The following is a 17,869-nucleotide window of genomic DNA, read 5'->3' as shown; positions in this document are numbered from 1 at the left end:
ATGCCTGCTATACAGGCTCCAAGAGACCAGGTATGGTCTGATTAGTACAATCAGACTCGCTTGCAGCATCATCTTCCTTTTTTGCAGTCCCTGCCCTTTTACTCCAAACTATTAGCCATCTATGGACTGGTACAAATGCATCATTTGATTTCTCAAACCTTGGTGTACTGAATGTGCCATCTTCATTGGCAAGCATTGTTTCGGTCACTGTTAGTGATGCAGCTGTGGTGCTGGAACATTTGTGGTTCTTTCAACATTCGCAGTTGCATATTTAGATGTGTGAACCAGACCTCTTGGCAATCGGCCCCCTCGGGAAAGGCTGACTCCTCTTCCCAGGCACCGGGGCCTCTGGCTGGTGATCTGCCCCTGGCTGGTCTTTGCTCAGTCCAGGGAGATTGGTAATAAGCGACACCTCCCTTTTGGAAGATGCACACTCCCTTTCCCCTTGCATCTCAGCAGAAGAAAGAAAACAGTCTGAAAGTAGTCTAACTCATTCTACTTTATTCCACAGACTGTACACAAGCTAGTACAAATCATGTCTGCTCTCTCAGAAGCCTCCGTACAACTCTCTCACTCCTCCTTTGGAGCAACAACAGGAAGGTCTCAAGTTACACTGAGAACACAACCTTGAGAACAGTGTAGGACATCCTGTCTCACGCTCAGTAAACTGATGTAAACAATGTGCTGCTATCACGCATCTGGTGAGCTCTCATATCCCAACAGCAGGCACCCTTCTCATTTAGCATCAGGGCCAAATGTAGTCCTCTAGGCTTCTCTAATCTGGCCACTCCCCACACCCCTGGTCCTTTAAGGGTTTATGTGCTCTTGGCTGCAGGTATGGGGAAGCTTTGTCCCTACAGATGTTGCTGAGCTGCAAGTTCCATCGGCCCCAGCAAGTATGGCGAGTGGCCAGAGGTTCCCCATACCTGCTTGTACTCTTGATAATGCTTCTTCCTTGCCTGGCTGTGTATGTGCAGAAACCAGCCTACCGCACAATGGTAATGTTTATATAAGTCTCTGTAAACCAATGTTCCCCAATAACTCACTTTCAAAACACGAGACCAAAATGCCAGAGTTTCTTTGATTTACTTTAGCTGCTGTCCACAATGGTATTAAATGGGATTGAGGAAAAAGCCTGTTACAGTCAAAGCAATAACAGAATGTAGTACTTTACCACTGTAAGGCATTATTCTACTTTCCTGTCAAATTATTGTTGTGCTTTTGCTTAGGACTCACTCATAGATCATTTTGGGATGAAGCTTTTTCAAACCACTTGTTCCCTTCAGTTATTTATAGCTAAATGAGCAACAAGAGGAACAAAGAAGGGTTACAAAACAAAGTTTTATTCAGGTCTAAACATTAAAATGTTGCAAATTTATGTACATAATCCCTCAGAAGGGAGTATAAAAGCAGGAGGTGAGCTATATACACACAAACACCCATGACAAAGTACTTCAGAAATAATTTAAACCAGAGAGGATTCACAACAGCTCCTCAGAATGTCCAGTCTTGGAATTGTTATGGTGCCAGAACTAGTAGTAACATTCCAAGAACCAAAAAAAGCTTTAAGTATTCCCTTCTCTTAAACAAGTCTCCTTGTTGAGTGTCTCATGACTGCAGGAAAGCTTGAAACTCCCAAACAAAACTGAGGAGCAATAGACAACAGAAAGGATGTGTGTAACATACCCCTATATTGCTTACTAAGATGCAACTTTTATAGAACCAAGCTGATCACACTCTTTAACTACTGTATTTTATTATCAGTAGGTCATGATTTAATGAATAAGTATTTTCAAGAGGTCACTCTAGCTTAACAGCCCAAGATTTCTTGATATCACAGGTAAACACTTCAGTTTAGAAACAAAAAGCGCTGTTTATTCAATTATTGCTGCAATAGATTCTAGCTCTCCCAGAGCCTGTGTAGTGTTATAAGGGGTCAAACAATGGTTTCTTAAAAAATATATTCATGTACAAAAGACAAATGAGTTCTACAAAGTAAAACATCTTTATAAATATTAAATAGCTAAGTAAGGTCTACTATAAATCTAAGAACAGGTTTTTTAAAAGTCCAAAACCATTTTTAAAAGTGACACAAAAAAATTGCGGAAACATTCATATCAAATATGCATACACTACAGTATGCTTTTTTCAAGAAGATGGTTAGCTGTTGCAGTCATATTGTGAAGAAATAGGTCCAGAATATTTTGAAGAAAGACACAGCCCGTTTGTGCTAACAGCAACTTAGTACTATCAGGTCTTAACAAAATTCCACCAAAATTCAGGGTTTTGGTATGTGTTTTTTAATTTCTCTCATCAGAAAAGCAAGTGGCTGGAGAAAATGGTGTGGAAAAGCAGCACTATACAAAGATGATCAGCTACAGCAGCTGATCACCTGTTTGGGGGAAACTGGTGTCAAACTCATAGATGCAACCCACTTTCTCTTCCCCCAACCATGTCAAAAGAGTTGCTAAGTGCTTTAACTAGAGCAGAGGTTAAGAGTATCCCCAAAAGCAGATACAGGTGAACAACCTGCTGCTGTGCTGAAGTCTTTGCATTGTGGCCTAAGAGGACAGAACTTGGGCTGCTACAAGATGGTCATATCTGACATGCGCTGCAACCTCTTTTGAAGCTGTGGAAGCAAGGGGCAGAGGCTATTGAGGATTCTGCATACCTTGTGGATTTACTAGGCAAGCATGCATATCAGGCATGGGGTATGGTTTCTGAAGCATCATGGGGGGAAAGGGGGCATTTCTATCTCAAATAGGAACATAGGAAGCTGGCTAATATCATTGGTCCATCTAGCTCAGTGTTGTCTACACTGAATGGCAGTGGCTCTAAAGGATTTTGGACAGTTCTTTCCCAGCCCTCTCTGGAGATGCTAGGAGCTGAACCTGGGACCTTTTGCATGCAAAACATGGGCTCCACCACTAAGCTACAGCCTTTCTCTCCAAATATAACCCCCCCCCCCGACTGCAGAGAAATGCTTGCAGACAGCTTCAAACCATTCACCCATTTATCTCGGTTTCACTCATGCCAAAAAGTCACCAAATATTTTGAAAACATTGGCAAGACAATCAGATGGCAAAGAGTATGTTCTGCATATTAAACCAGGTTCAATAGCTGGCATGCAGTTAGAGAGACAGAAGCTGCAGCGATGATTAAGGGCTCTTGCTACTTGCTTGCCAGGCTAGAGGAACCACTGGGAAGATGTCAGGTGAAATAGCTTCTTGTATTCAGATGTTGGAATTTGGTGACCTTTCTACAGAAATGCGTTTAATTTGGGCAGCATACACGCGTTCCTATTCCAGGGGACACCACTAACCTGTCCCAAACAGATCTTGGATTTTATCTCTTTCCCAGCTGGTTGCTTCAAGACCCTTCAGTGCCAAACTGGCTCCATAACAGGCAACTTCATTATTTGTATTCTACACTGAACTTGCATTTGTTGCACTGGATAAGCTCTTAAACAACTTTTCTATCCCATTAGGCCACCTGGTTTGTTGCTTCCTAAACACCCAACAGAGACTAGGAAGCAGAACCTATGAAGCAGCACAGTAAATAGTAACTGGCTGAGCTACATGATAAAATTGCTTTTTCGACTTAAAAAAATATCTCATGGGAGATCAAAAAGTTTCTTTTGGGTGTTCAGACAGTGTATAACTTGGAACTTTTAAGTGATCTCGTATGGATGCCGATGAACCACAAAAAATAACCATCCATTTATTCCGGCACTTCCACTTTGCATACTATATTCAGAGCACCTCCAGGGAAATTGAGTGAGAATAGGACCATCAATATCTATTAGATACAATAGCTGATAATGCAACCTCCGTATTCAGAAGCAGTATACCTCCAATTATCAAAAGCTAGGAACAAACAAGGGATAGCCATCTTCATCAGGCCTTGCTGCGGAGCTTAAGAACGTAAAAGCCTGCTGGATCCTTTTCTCAGTGGTCAACCAAATGCCTGTGGGAAACCCACAAACAGAACCCAAACACGAGAGTACTTCCCGCTCCTGCTGTTTTCTAGCAACTGGTATTCAGAAATGTTTCTGCCTCTGTTCATGGATACAGAGCACAGCCATCGTGGCAAGTAGCCATCAAATAGCCTTATCCGTGAATTTCTCTAATCCTCTTTCAAAGCTGTTTAAGTTGGCAGCCATCATTGCCTCCTATGGGAATGAGTTCCATAGTTTAACTATGCGCTGGGTGAGGCACTAACTTTCTTTTATCTGTCCTGAATCTTTCAACATTCAGCTCCACCGGATGTCCACAAACTCTGTAGTGTTATGAGAGAAGCAAAACTTTTCTCCATCCTCTTTCTCCATGCCATGCACCATTTTATAAACTTCTATAATGCCATCTCTTACTTGCCTTTGCACTAAACTAAAAAAAAAAAATCCAAATGCTGCAACTTTTCTTCATAGAAGAGTCGCTCTATTCAGCCCTTCCACATTTTCTGAACGTTTTCCAACTGTACAATATCATTTTGGCAGCGAGGAGGCCAGAACTATACACGGTATTCCAAGCTTCTTGGAAAGCATCTTACTAGCCAAAACTAGAAACAGAATCCTAGACCAGTCGGGATAGTAACTTGCTAGAGCCATCAGACTTCCTCTAAAATATGGACGCAACAAATGTTTTCTGTAGTGCTGTCCTCCAGCTTCTCAAAATGTTTCTTACTTGCAAATGAGGCTTCCGTTTTTCTGTCCCTTTTTGCAGGGCACTTTAGAATTTATAATGGGCAGGGGCCTGATTTATCATAGCAAAGTAAGAGTGTGTGTGTGTGTGTGTGTATGTGTGTGTGTTTGGTTGTTTTCTTCCAATGAAACATTTTGCCAACACTCTACCACTGCCTGCACTCCCCTTAAGCTGCTTTGAGCTTCCTGATCTCAAACAGGCCCCCCTTTCATGGGAGGGGCGGCCTTCTGAAGGAAGATTTCCCACTGACACTGCAACAAAACTGACCGTTCTTTCTAATCCCAGAACTTCAGAAGGCGAGAAATATGAAACCTTGAACGACAAGATGCCGTTACATAAAAGAAAAAAGAAGGTATTTGCACTGTAAAATGATGAGACAACATGGGCATTTCCATGTCCTACAATACTGAACTTGAAGGCCAAGAACCACTCCATAAGTGTTTCCTAAAAATCATTCAACAGAAAACTAATCCAACATTGATCGTAACTACAGGAATCTGAATCCCTGTATAAAACAGCTGCATATTCGGAAGGTTGTGCGTTTGCTGCAGATCTGCTGAGGAGTGTGAGAAAGGGTCAAAATATGGTGCTGGGTACAGAATCTAGCTTCCTGAGAATCTCAACTTTCATTTTTTCTTGTAAATAAAAAGTTTAAAATCCTTATAGCTATTAAAATACATTCAAAACTGTGTAGGGGGCAATAGCTACAAAAATATCCGAAGTTAGGGAATTTACTAAAGATTTCCAGACATTGGGACACAGTTTTAATGCTCACATATAGTTTCTGGCCCTTCCTCATCACTAACCAAAATCTACACAAAATAGAGAAATCATGCACATCTGCAATCTTCACTTTGAAGAAAGCCAGTGTGGTGGAGGGGGGACAACACGGATCAAACATCTTGGCTACATAGAATTAGCTTCTGCATGAACAATGAAGGAGACCTCCAGCATGAACTGAGAATTCTTAAGGCATGTGTTACTAAAGAAAAAAGGAAGTATCTATCTTCTAGAAATATAATACAGTGGTACCTTGGGTTAAGTACTTAATTCGTTCTGGAGGTCCGTTGTTAACCTGAAACTGTTCTTAACCTGAAGCACCACTTTAGCTAATGGGGCCTCCTGCTGCCGCTGCACCGCCACTGCACAATTTCTGTTCTCATCCTGAAGCAAAGTTCTGAACGCGAGGTAATATTTCTGGGTTAGCGGAGTCTGTAACCTGAAGCGTATGTAACCCAAGGTACCACTGTAATTCTATCCTGATTTTGTTACATGACAAAAAGAATGGCAACCATTGAATAACAAAATAAACGGAAGAAAAACAGGTGCGTTTTCAAATGTCCCTATTTGAAACCCATATGAAGTCCAGCTCAGTAACAGCTTGCATGATTACGTTCCCTTTACCAAAGAAGCTTTCGTGGCCAAAGTTTTTTGCGAGTTTTCATCATGTGCAGGATGTCAATACAACTGCTGGAGGAAAATAAACTGAGGTTCTGAATAGCCAGTGATGGTAGACCTCAGAAGTGTGTCTGACTGGGGTGACTGGCTATCTGTGACAGGCAACAGAACTTGATGGTCCTCTGTTCCAAAGGGGAGAGGTAATGCTATATCTGAAGGCTTCACATCAGCAGATTCCAGCAAAGGGCTTTTCTCATTTGGAATGGAGTCTTGATCATTGAAGGAATGGTCAAGTGTGATGGGATCCAGGGGGTTCTCAGAACCTGTGAAAGCAAACAGAACTAAAATTGTGTTCATTGCTAAAAGTTGTGCACAGGAAGGCACAGGAAGAGAAGATATGATTTCCCCCTGCAAACGATTCAAGGACACTCACTACTATTTACTAGTCTTCAAGCCTTCATAGATGTTTATTGTAAATCTGAAAACAAAACTGATAACTGGGATTTAAAGTTCACATTTGGGCTACAAGAATTATCAGCAAAATTTGATAACTGAATGGCTGATGGCCCTGACTTCAGGGACTAATCTCATTACAGATTTGGGTGGAGGGAGAGAGAATCTCAGAACCACCACCTCAAAACCAATATTTTCATTATGACAGAATTTGGTACTAGATTAGCTCATTTCAGGTATCTGCCCTCTAAAGCCAAGTGCATCTTCATACATGACAGCTAGTAGGGTACCTAACATACCTAGGCAGGCTCAGCAATGCCATTCCTTCATCACTTTACTAACGTACAGAGTTGACACTCTTGACAAAGAGTAGCGGGTCTCCCATTGGCAGCACTTTGGAGCCTAGGTTAACCACAGAGCATACTGAGGCACAGTCCAAAGAATCCACCATTTTAGTGTGGCTAAGTAGGTCTTTGGATAGCATTCCTGAACACCTAACCTTTTTACCTATGATTCTATGAGTAGTAGATATTATTTCTTAAATAACCAGCACTTACCCGCATGAACCTTTGCTTTGTGTTTCTTTAGGTTTTTTATATCTGTGTAGGAGTTTCCACACAGCTCACAGATAAATGGTCTTTCACCTTCAACAAAAATTGTCAATTAGACTTCATGGATATGCAGTGCAATCCTAGGATCTGAACCAGGGCTTCCCACAACCAAAAACAAGTTTCTATAGCCACTGCATCTCAAACTCCACCCAGGTTTCTATGGCAAAGTTGCTTAAGGCTGTTCTACATGTTTGGGAAATAACACGTTACAAAGTGACTTCGATCCTCAGGCATAAGGCTTTTCGGTTCCTTCAAAATTGGTGTCCAATATCAGAGGACAAGAGCACATTTAATGTGGAAATGCTATCATTTCACAATTCTTTATTAGAGAATTACATATAAAGATCATAATCCCCAGTTCACATACATATAGGAAGCTCCCTTATACAAAGTCAGACTGTTGGTCCATCTAGCTCAGAATTGTCTACACTGACTGGCAGAAGCTCCAGGATTTCAGGCAGAAGTTTCTCCCAACCTTGCCTGGAGATGTCAGGAATTGAACCTGGGACCTCCTCCTTGCAAGGCTGATGCTCTATCTCGTAAGTTATGGCCCTTCTAACACAGACAGACAATTAGAAAGGTAGGTAGGAGGATCATGCTAATTGAAACTACATGATGTATAGAATACTATCATTTAACTATTTGACATTAAATGACTTTGAGTATGCACATACCTGCATACAAGGCATGGAAAAGGTAAGGAGGAGGAGCACGGCTGAAAACTAACCTGTATGGGACCGAAAATGCTTGCTGAGCTCTCCTGAAGAAATGAAGCTTTTGCTACAAATTCCACATATATAAGGTTTCTCTCCTACAGAGAAAAAGAAGTGGATGAACTCAGTACATGACCTAGCAACAATGCATGTGAAGACGTCATGAAATCTCAAGTGTATGGACACACTTCAGTCTCCCCTATTAGTAGACACGGATGCGGGTAGCGCTGTGGTCTAAACCACTGAGCCCCTTGGGCTCACCAGTTGGAAGGTCTCATTGATATACCTCACACATACATCCACCCAGACTAGCAGCAGTTCTAAAGCATCTCTGAGATTTTGCCTAAGCTTCATTCACAGGAGATTTCTAGGAAATCATGCATGCAAAGCATGCGTTCTTTTGCTGAGCTCTGCTGTTGACCTCAAGCACCTCATTTAACATCTAAAGCATCTGGTATTCTCAAACAGTAACTATCTCCACCCCGCCTTAGCTTTTAATATCAGGTGTGTTCAAAGTGGCATGGTTGCAATGACCGGCAGAATCCGTGATCTGGGAGAAGAGAAGATGGAGGAAGACTGGGAGAAATTCAAGATGTATCTACAAAAATATTGTAATTTGGTTGAATGTTAAGAAGGATGCTAGATTATAAAAAACTGGCCACCACTAAACTAGATTTAAATTTGATGATAAGTGAGACTAAAGAAAATATAAATTTTTTTTGGAAGAAGTGCTAGATTATATTTGAATGAGTGGACATGAGATTGCAAACAAGTTGATAATTTGTTTGGAAAAAAATTTTAACGATGTAAATGGGAGCGGGAGACGTGAGGGAGTCCAAAGAAGTGATGAAATTGTTGTGATAGAAGTAAGATCGTTTATTATGTGTGCATTTATATTTAAAAACTTTAATAAATATTTATAAAAAAAAAAAAAACCAAAGTGGCATGGTTGCCAACTGAAAGCTGGGCTTATCACGGTGTTCTGCTCAGCAGGCAATAAAGCAGGCAAGAACAGGTCAACTCATTTGCAATTTGCAGATTTTCTTGCCGGTTGCACTGCTCTACAAAGCCATACTCTTCCCATTCCATATCTATAGCACTCCATGCAAACTTGATTGCGACACCTCTCTCATGTCTTCCACTCTGGATCTCACCTGTATGCTTTCTTGAATGAGTGATGAGGGAACTCGAGACTGCAAAGGCTTTCCCACAGGTGTCACAGACATACGGCTTTTCTCCTGTATGTCGCCGCACATGATATGTCAGTGTGCTTGCCTGTGCAAATCGCTGCCCACATCTATCGCAGACATATGGCTTTTCTCCACTGTGCTTCCTTAAAGGAAAGGAGCTGGTTAGATTCTATTGGTGCACCAATTGGTTTCCCTGGACAACAGGCCTATTAAAACAGTCAAAGAACACATGCAGGCATAAAGAGCAAAAGGGATGTCAGGCTGTGCAGGCTAGCTCCAGCATTCCATGTTCCAGTTGGCTCTACCTCCAACTTTCCTGCATTGACCAGGAAGGTCCGAAGCAGGATTGTGTGCTCAGGTGAATGTACTTAAGAGTCCTCCCCTTGAATGGGAACCCCTGCATTATCAGGATTTGTGACCATGGGAAGGATTATCCACACACTCAGCTGAAAGCAGGAAGTATCCGCCTTCAGACTTTCCCGTTCAATGTGGGAAGGTCAGAGAGGGGACAAGGAAACTACAGGTACAGATGGTGTGGATGCACACAGCCTGTGCCCCCTTCACATTGTATACCCATATGCATTCTCTGAATGGATGGGGGTGGGGAACTAATCTCCACTTTCAGATGAAGTCCTTTTACTCACCTGGCATGAATCTTCAGATTGCTAGAGGTTGCAAACTGCAGGTTGCAGGCATCACACTTGTATGGTTTCTCCTCCCCGTGATGCATGCGGCTGTGGAAAACCAGCTGGCATTTTTGAGCAAAGCCTTTGTCGCAGAGTTCACATTTGTATGGCTTTTCACCTGTGTAGAGAATTGAGCTGCTTGTTTAGCAGTGTCTTGTGAAGGATGAGGTTTTTCAGATGAGAAGTGACAGCAAACCGGAGGATGGGGGCAAAAAGTTCGGAATAAAGGGAAAGTATGTCAAAGACTACTCAACCGTGTCTAAATTTAAGCTGGTAGGGCCCTAAATAACTATTCCAAACCAGCCAACATTAATGTTCGCTAGTGTGGCACAGCAGCTGGCATCTCAGGATGTCCCTGGTTCAAGACTCACCTCTGCCATGAACTCACTAAGTAGCCTTTTTTCAATGTTTAGCAAACAATTGGAAATCGACATCTATCACTGGTGACAGATGAAATGCTGGTGTTACTCTGAATGGCTGAAAAAATAATGTAGATGCTAGGAGCCTTCTTGACACACACACACACACACACACACACACACACACACACACACACAAAATAAGCAATGGCAAATGTTCAGGAGCTCTAGGTACTGTCTTTTTAAGTTAGAATCCTTCCCATTTTGACCATTTTCAGATAACACATTTACCCCAGGGTGTCTCAGAGTCACCATCAATGTATATATGGCAGCTATCTAAGTGTTCCTTTAATTTCATAAGCAGTTGTTTCCCCAATTAAAAGGCATATAAATATAGCCTCGGGTTCCTTTGGGAGAATCAGCAAAATATAAATTTAATAAATAATCACTGCCACATCTGAATTCCTAAAATGCACCATGTTCTCCCAAGACTAAAAAGAAACAAAGAAAGAGTCCGCTTTGATGGGCTTATTACATAGCTTATTGATAATTCCACCAGAAATACCTGTTCAAAATCAAATGTCCTAAGTGGTTACCACAGGATGAAAGGAAATGTAGGAAGCTCACATTATTATTTTTATTCTAAGTGTATATGAGAAAAGTATGGAAGTGGAGACTACATACTTCTCGGTAGGGTCTTCTCGGTAGTGGCGCCAGCCCTGTGGAATGCCCCCCCTTCAGATGTCAAGGAAATAGACAACTATTTGACTTTTAGAAGACATCTGAAGGCAGCTCTGTATAGGGAAGTTTTTAATGTTTGGTGTTGCTGCTTTTATTATTAATAATAATATTCTGTTGGGAGCCACCCAGAGTGCAACCCAGCCAGATGGGCGGTGTGTGTGTGTGTGTGTGTGTGTGTGTGTGTGTGTGTGTATAATTTTTTTATATTGCAGCTGCCACAACAAACAGTTTTAAAAGGCTACCAAAAAGGTAAGCACAAAAAATGATTGTCTCTTAAATTCTTTTGTGGCAAATGGTAAACTTAATGCTTAAACCAGAGCCAGCCAACATAACTTGTGTGTCATCAAGCTGAGCACATCACCATAGTTGCGTACTGACGCCTCGCAGAGGTATGTTAACACCACCGCCTTTGTAGTTGCAGCTGGGCACCAAGAAAAGGTGTTTATCAAGCCAGCAGCACATGGCTGCTTGGTCACAAGTCTGCAGGCTTGTACTATAGGTAAAAGAAAATGAATATTGTTTATGGTGTACAGTCACACAATCCATGCCTAATATGATTAATGAACATATGAAACTGTCCTATACTGAGCAAGACCATTTTTCATCTGTTACTGTACACTGATAGACCCTGGCTCACCTAAGTTTCAGACCGGAGTATTCCACAGCCCTACTTAGATGTCAGGAATCGACCTTATGCATGCAGAGCATGTGCTCTATCACACAGATATGGCCCTTTATGGTTTGAATAAATGAGCAAGCTATGGGTATTTGTAACTTGATGTGGAAGAACGTAGTCCCCTGCAATGCCAGTGTAGAAAAAAAAAATCTTAAAAAATGGTAATTGTACAAATTTGATAACAGCTAAAAATAAAACACTGGCAGTAAAGAATATTCCACTCACAATATTGCCATAATCATTCAAAAGCAACTATCAACCCACAATACTGAAGAAGGGAAAGCAACTTCTCTGGGAGAGAATGAGGGTCTTTCTGCTGACTTTCACAAGAGGCAACTCCCAACACAAAGCAAGGAGCCTACCTGTATGGGTTCTTACATGTGTTTTCAGCTGGTTGCACTGCGTAAAGGCCTTCCCACAGAGCTGGCACACGTACGGTTTGACTCCTTTGTGGATCCTCATGTGCCGCCTCAGACTGCTAGCTTCGGAAAACACCTTGCCACAGGTGTTGCACACTGGCTTGGCCTTGGGGTATTTCGGATCCAATTCCTCTCCCAAGCTTTCCAGCTGGTAAGAGTTCTTGTCACTGGCGATGTTGGACAAGCAGTGCTCCTTCAAAGCACAATCCTGCTGTGCTTTACTACGTTTGGACTTCATAGTCATCGTCTGGACAAGGATCTCCTGCGCAGCAAAGGTTTCACTCTCCACCACAGGTGTAAGCTGCAGCTCAGAATTATCCCCACCTTGGGCAGCTTGCTCCGTGATCTCTGTGGCGAGCTTATTTGCATCTAAAAACATCTCCACTGCAGAGTTCTCTGCAGCATCACTTGGATATTGTGCTGGCTTGTTTGGCAGGTTCTTGGGAGAGCTGAAGGCCTTCTTTCGCTTTTTGGTTTGAACAGATTTTTTCCCTGTGGTTGCTATTAAGACCGGGGACTGCACCGTGTCCACTGAAGGGGCATCCAATCTCTCTTGGCTGTTATAGTCACGAAGGGTTAGCAGGCAAGTCTGCTGGTTCAATGCAATATTCCCAGTGATACTAGAGATTTCTGTAGAAGAGGGATTAGCAATAAAAGCAAAGTCTTCCATCTTTATTTTACATTTAGTGACCACCTCCTCCACTTTGAGATAGTCGGCAGCCTGATGTATTTCTTTAACATTCCAGCTGCAAGGGAAAAAGGTTAAATGGGAATGTACCAGCTGAAGAAAACAGGCTGTCTTATAGAATTAGTATAAATACTAAGTGGATAAAAACTGATGAAGCTTGAAATCAGATTTTTATAATTTAGACTGGAATTTTTCATCTTTTTAAAAAAATCAAATGTATTACATATTCCTTTGAAAATAATCTAGTTTAAAAGCTGAATTTAATAGAGTTTTCATCAACCACTGCTCTTTTCCAGTGGTGCTGTGGTTGAACATCTAATTTGCACAACAGAGGCTCAGCTTCAGATCCCACTATCCAAAAGATGCCCTTTAGATGCAGTTTATAACCAGGTTATTAGAAACATAAGATTTCCATAATAAAACATGAGAACTAAAGTTAAGAACTTGATTTAAATAAAATATTAAATCCTAGGAAAGGTGTTAGGTATGAGCCACCACATCTCAAGACCACAGTCAGTAATGCTAATATTTTGAAAATAATTGAGTGTTTATATTTTGAAACTGGTCAAAACTAAAGGACAAGGAACACTGGTCTCACCCACAGGTTCGTTGCTGCTGCACAAAAGCCCATTTCCTTTATAACTGGGACATCAACTGAAATTCACAAAAAGCCCCACCCCTCCTTTCACAATTTCCCTGTGTCTTGACTCAGGCAAGAATAGTCTTTGCAAAAGCCTCTAATTCTGCTTACCTTTTCTATCACCTCAGTGATCCCTTACTTCTTATAACTTTTGCCTTTGCCTCAGGATAGATGGAATAAAATGGCTGATATGCATAGTTGAGGGAGGGTAATAAAAAAGGTAAGGTCAATGACCCCTGGAAGGTTAAGTCCAGTCAAAGGCGACAATGGGGTGCAGCACCCATCTCGCTTCAGGCCGAAGGAGCCGGCATTTTCCAAATCATGTGGCCAGCATGACTAAACTGCTTCTGATGCACAGAACACCATGAAAGAAGCCAGAGTGCATGGAAACGCCGTTTACCTTTCCACCGCAGTGTGGATTCAAACCGCCAACCTTCTGATGGCCAAAGAGGCTCAGTGGTTTAGACCACAGCGCCACCTGTGTCCCTGGGGAGGGTGTGGAAATAGGGAACATCTTTAATCAACTGCTTGCAATGCAACAACTGAGGTTGCAGTATAATACTAAAACAGAGGCAGTGCAGGCCCGAGATGATCACAGTCCAATGGGAGCTGTATTCTGTGAAAATTGCAGGCACGGGAAGTAAAGGGCTGAAGCCCCCCCAAACCAGGGTCATGATCTGGATCTCGTGGATCATGCTGGTTATTTCTGAAAGAAAAATAATGCACTCAAGGGCATCACTTATAGTTTAGCCCTCAGTTGCCTTCCATTTGCTATTTATATCCCTCTGGGGGGGCAAGGGAGAGCTAGGGTGAGAAACTGTTCCCGTAAATAATCTCTGGCAAAACTAGAATTAGTGTTTGCCTCCTTTTATGTTATAATATTGATCTATGAAACAGTTACTCCCTTGAATGAGGAGCCTGAAACCGCAGCGACATCAACTATCAGGTGGGTGGCATTATATTGTCTGACCTGTTTACCCTCTCTCCATTTGTGACATGTCTACTTAAATTGCAAGCCGTCAGGCAGCAACCTGTCTTTTTAGTTCTCTGTGAATGTCTTATTTTGAATACTCTGCAGACAAATGCCCAGCCTTATTGTATTACCTGTCAAGGTTTAAATCTCCTGTATATATGAACTCCAGGAGTTTCTGAAATCCATCAGCCTTCACTTGATTCTGATCCAAAAATATGTTACTCTCCGAAGTATCCCTGTAAAAAGCCCCAAAGTACTCGCTAAAGGAAGCCAGAACATTTCGGTGAGCTTTAAACTGGCATTCACCAATAACGATGGTGCAGTCACAAAGGAAGCCCACCTCTCGCTGTTTGTTCAGTCTCTCCAGCAGGTGCTCACAGTGATGGGAATACTGCATTTTGGGTACTGAGACACAGCTTCCTTGCTTTGGTCTGAGAAGGCAAAGGAACATATTTAGTATCAGTATGCCAGGCTCAGAATAGAATATAGATGTACTATAGTTCCCACTCAACGATCTTAAACTTTTAAGCAATCCTGCATTTAAGGAGAAATTATATGAATAGCATCACATGCAGTGAGTTTTCCTGTTACTTGCCACTAAAACCAGATTATTAAATTTTACAGACTGGTTTGGATCACAACTATCATTTTTATATGATAGCTTATTGAAAATTTGATGTCCCTCATTTCAGTGGGATTTTTTTTTGTCCCAGACTGCATCATGTAGGCCTTGTATACTCTGACAAGAATGAAAGATTAGTATCTCATAGCTAATATCCATATTAAAAAATTCCTTCCAGTAGCACCTTAGAGACCAACTAAGTTTGTTAATGGTATGAGCTTTCGCGTGCATGCACATGAAAGCTCATACCAATAACAATAACAAACTTAGTTGGTCTCTCAGGTGCTACTGGAAGGAATTTTTTTTATTTTGTTTCTACTACAGCAGACCAACATGGCTACCTACCTGTAACTAAAACTATTATCCATATTATTCATACAGCATGTAGTTCCTACAAAGAAGGCACATCTATAAAGAAAATAATATGGCATCCAAATATAACTTGCTAGGATAAAGATCCAATCAGATGCAAATCTGCATGGATATGCTGCATATGGAACACACATATTTACAGGTGTGTTAGATGTAGTTTCCAGTCCAGAATAACTGACTGTAGGTAAGCTACTCTAGGCCCCTTTTCAGCTGAACAGTGGGGTACAAATGCTCAAAATAAGTAATCTTGAGTACTTCCAAAACAGAACCTTTGTTAAATATGAATTGGGCTCCAATTCAAGAATCCCCAAAGACAAAAAGAAATCCAGTATGTAACTATTCTGGAGTGTTCACAGACCACTGCCTTTGTCTGAAACTACACACTCAAACCACCAGGGGTAATTTAACTCTCCTTCAGTATACACAATCACTTATATCAATTGGGGTGGGGGGAGAGAAGAATCCCTTTCTGGGGTTTTGCCTCTTTCAACACTTGAACATAAAAACAACACAGAAGTTGGAATGAGTTCAGGAGTCATTATGCCACGTATATTATGCCCAAAGATTTAGACCTTGGTGCCAGCTCCCTATAAATCGCTCTCCCTTTACCCAATTATCTACATACAGTACATACATCATTATCATCAACCTTCCAGCCTTCTCAGTCCAACCAAGCGCAAGACTGTCAAGGATGGTTATCGACACCCCCCCAATAACCTCAGCCAGCCTACTCCTGAAAACTTACATCAATTCTACCACCCATTTAGCACATCAGCAACGTGGTCTAATCCTGTTACCATCGCAACTGAACTGTAAATTTCAGCCTGCTCAGCTAGCAGCTAAATCCCTCCCGGCTTGCTTAGATGGCCCACAAGCATGTACACAACTGCACTCGCATGTTGTAATCTTACACCAACTATACCTCTTCCCAACAAGCTCACTCAGCGCTTTGGAGGCAGCAGTCACCATTGTGTTCAGTGGCTCCTGTTCCTTATTAATTCTTTTTGCAAATCACTCCGAGGGATTTGGCGGGTTTGTCTGTCTGACCAATCCTCCGGTTATAAATTGGATGAAATAAATAGATACTGTATAATCGTGCTTAGGATGGCAGCTCTACTTCCCACAATCGCAGAGCTGAAAGGGACCCTTACGGTCACCTAGTCCAACCCCCTCCAAATGGAGGAAGGAATCTTTTTGTCCGACATGGGGTTCAAAACACAACTCTGAGATTAAGAGCGTCAGGCTCTACCGACTGATCTACCCCAGGCTCGGGACAGAGTCTTGCCAACGAATTGACTGCGGGCGAGGAGCGCCCCTTTCCACCCGCCCCCCAGATTTGACTCTCTGAGGCCCACTCCGCACATTTACTGGCCCAGCCCTGCCCCCCTCCCTCTGCGCTGCCCCATTCCTCCTGCACTTCGTCGAGGCAGCCCTTCCTATACACCTCCTGTATATCTTTCCTCACATAAAAACACCCTTTCTCTCCACTACCCGAACCCCCCCCCCCGCCCCCCGGCGCCAGATTGGTCCCGTCCAACCGCCCATTCTTCCCTCCCCTCAGAACTACTAGGGGGAAACACACCTGGAGAGGGGCAGGGGTGGGGTGGGGGGATGGGGGACGCGGAACCTTGTTCACCTCAGTCCGCCATTTTATGATGACGCGACCCGCACCGGCGGCCGAACTCTCACTTCCGTTTTCAATTGAACTCCGGCAACTCAAGGGTGGCGGCGGGAGGGGCGGGGGAAAAAATAAGGGGGAAATGGAGGGCGGGGTCGAATTAGGTTCCGGCCGGGAAGTTCTTCCCTCCCACCTCCCCTGACAAAACTACGTTTCCCATGAGGCCTAGCACCAAAAATGAACTCTGCCAGCGGCCGAGTTTTTCCTCAGCGTGAGGGGAAATGTAGTTCCTAAGTGCCTCGCCGAGGTTAACTGCTTGGGTGCCAAGGACAGGATGAAATGAGAACGAGTCGGAATAGGCTTCGTTAGGAAGTAGGTTGTAGCTGCAGAGCACGCAAAGGAATGTCCCCTCACCCGCAAAGCTGCATAAGATAATTTCCCAACATTTATTACGGTTTTTATGCTGAAGGCACTGCAATGCTGGGCAGAAGAGGGAAATAAATAAATGAAAATCCCGAGACTGGACTGCCATCAAAATATATAACAGCCACTTAAATGCTGTTTTGCAGGAAATGTGATTCCAATGTGGCCCTAATGGCTGCAGATATAAAGTGATATGTTGAAAGTTCGGTTACAAATGCACACTCGGGTTAATCTGAAATAGATTTACCAGCCAGTTCTGCCCCCTCCCTCCACAATCCAGTATTAGGCAGTTTCAGATTGAACTAAATAAAACACGTTTTGGCAGCGAATAAAGTGAATCCCAAATCCGTAATATAAGCGGGTCAAAATAAATAAATAAATAAATTCAGGAAAAAAGGAACTTGCGTGTTTCCGCCCGGTTTCGAACCGGGGACCTTTCGCGTGTTAGGCGAACGTGATAACCACTACACTACGGAAACCTCTATATGAGAACGCTTGAAATTATTCTATATATATGCCTGTGGCTCAATGGGCGAGTGCATAGAAACATCAGCACAATACATGGTACTTAATACTGAACTATTATT

The 17,869-nt window shown here is 42.5% G+C and overlaps 1 protein-coding gene across 4 annotated transcripts; it reads right to left on the bottom strand.

The window, feature by feature from the left end:
- Positions 1-3,254: 3,254 nt before the first annotated feature.
- Positions 3,255-16,976, bottom strand: MYNN (myoneurin). Of its 4 annotated transcripts, none has more exons than XM_081862489.1 (8): positions 16,878-16,976; positions 14,379-14,678; positions 11,890-12,692; positions 9,710-9,869; positions 9,030-9,208; positions 7,890-7,973; positions 7,109-7,195; positions 3,255-6,421 (listed from the first exon to the last, which is right to left on the bottom strand). In XM_081862489.1, exons 2-8 carry the CDS (start codon positions 14,642-14,644, stop codon positions 6,159-6,161), a joined length of 1,842 nt encoding a protein of 613 aa, XP_081718615.1. In that variant the 5' UTR covers positions 14,645-14,678; positions 16,878-16,976; the 3' UTR covers positions 3,255-6,158. The 4 variants fall into 4 exon arrangements, with proteins under 4 accessions (XP_081718615.1, XP_081718616.1, XP_081718618.1 ...); XM_081862490.1 differs by having other exon boundaries at positions 16,824-16,903; XM_081862492.1 differs by having other exon boundaries at positions 14,588-14,678; positions 16,878-16,896.
- Between the last annotated feature and the right edge of the window lie 893 nt (positions 16,977-17,869).

The sequence above is a fragment of the Podarcis erhardii genome, assembly GCF_964252035.2.
Source record: "Podarcis erhardii genome assembly, chromosome: 5".
NCBI classification, from domain to species: domain Eukaryota; kingdom Metazoa; phylum Chordata; class Lepidosauria; order Squamata; family Lacertidae; genus Podarcis; species Podarcis erhardii.
Note: the sequence above shows the minus strand (reverse complement) of the source record. Positions and strands in the feature narration are given on the sequence as shown.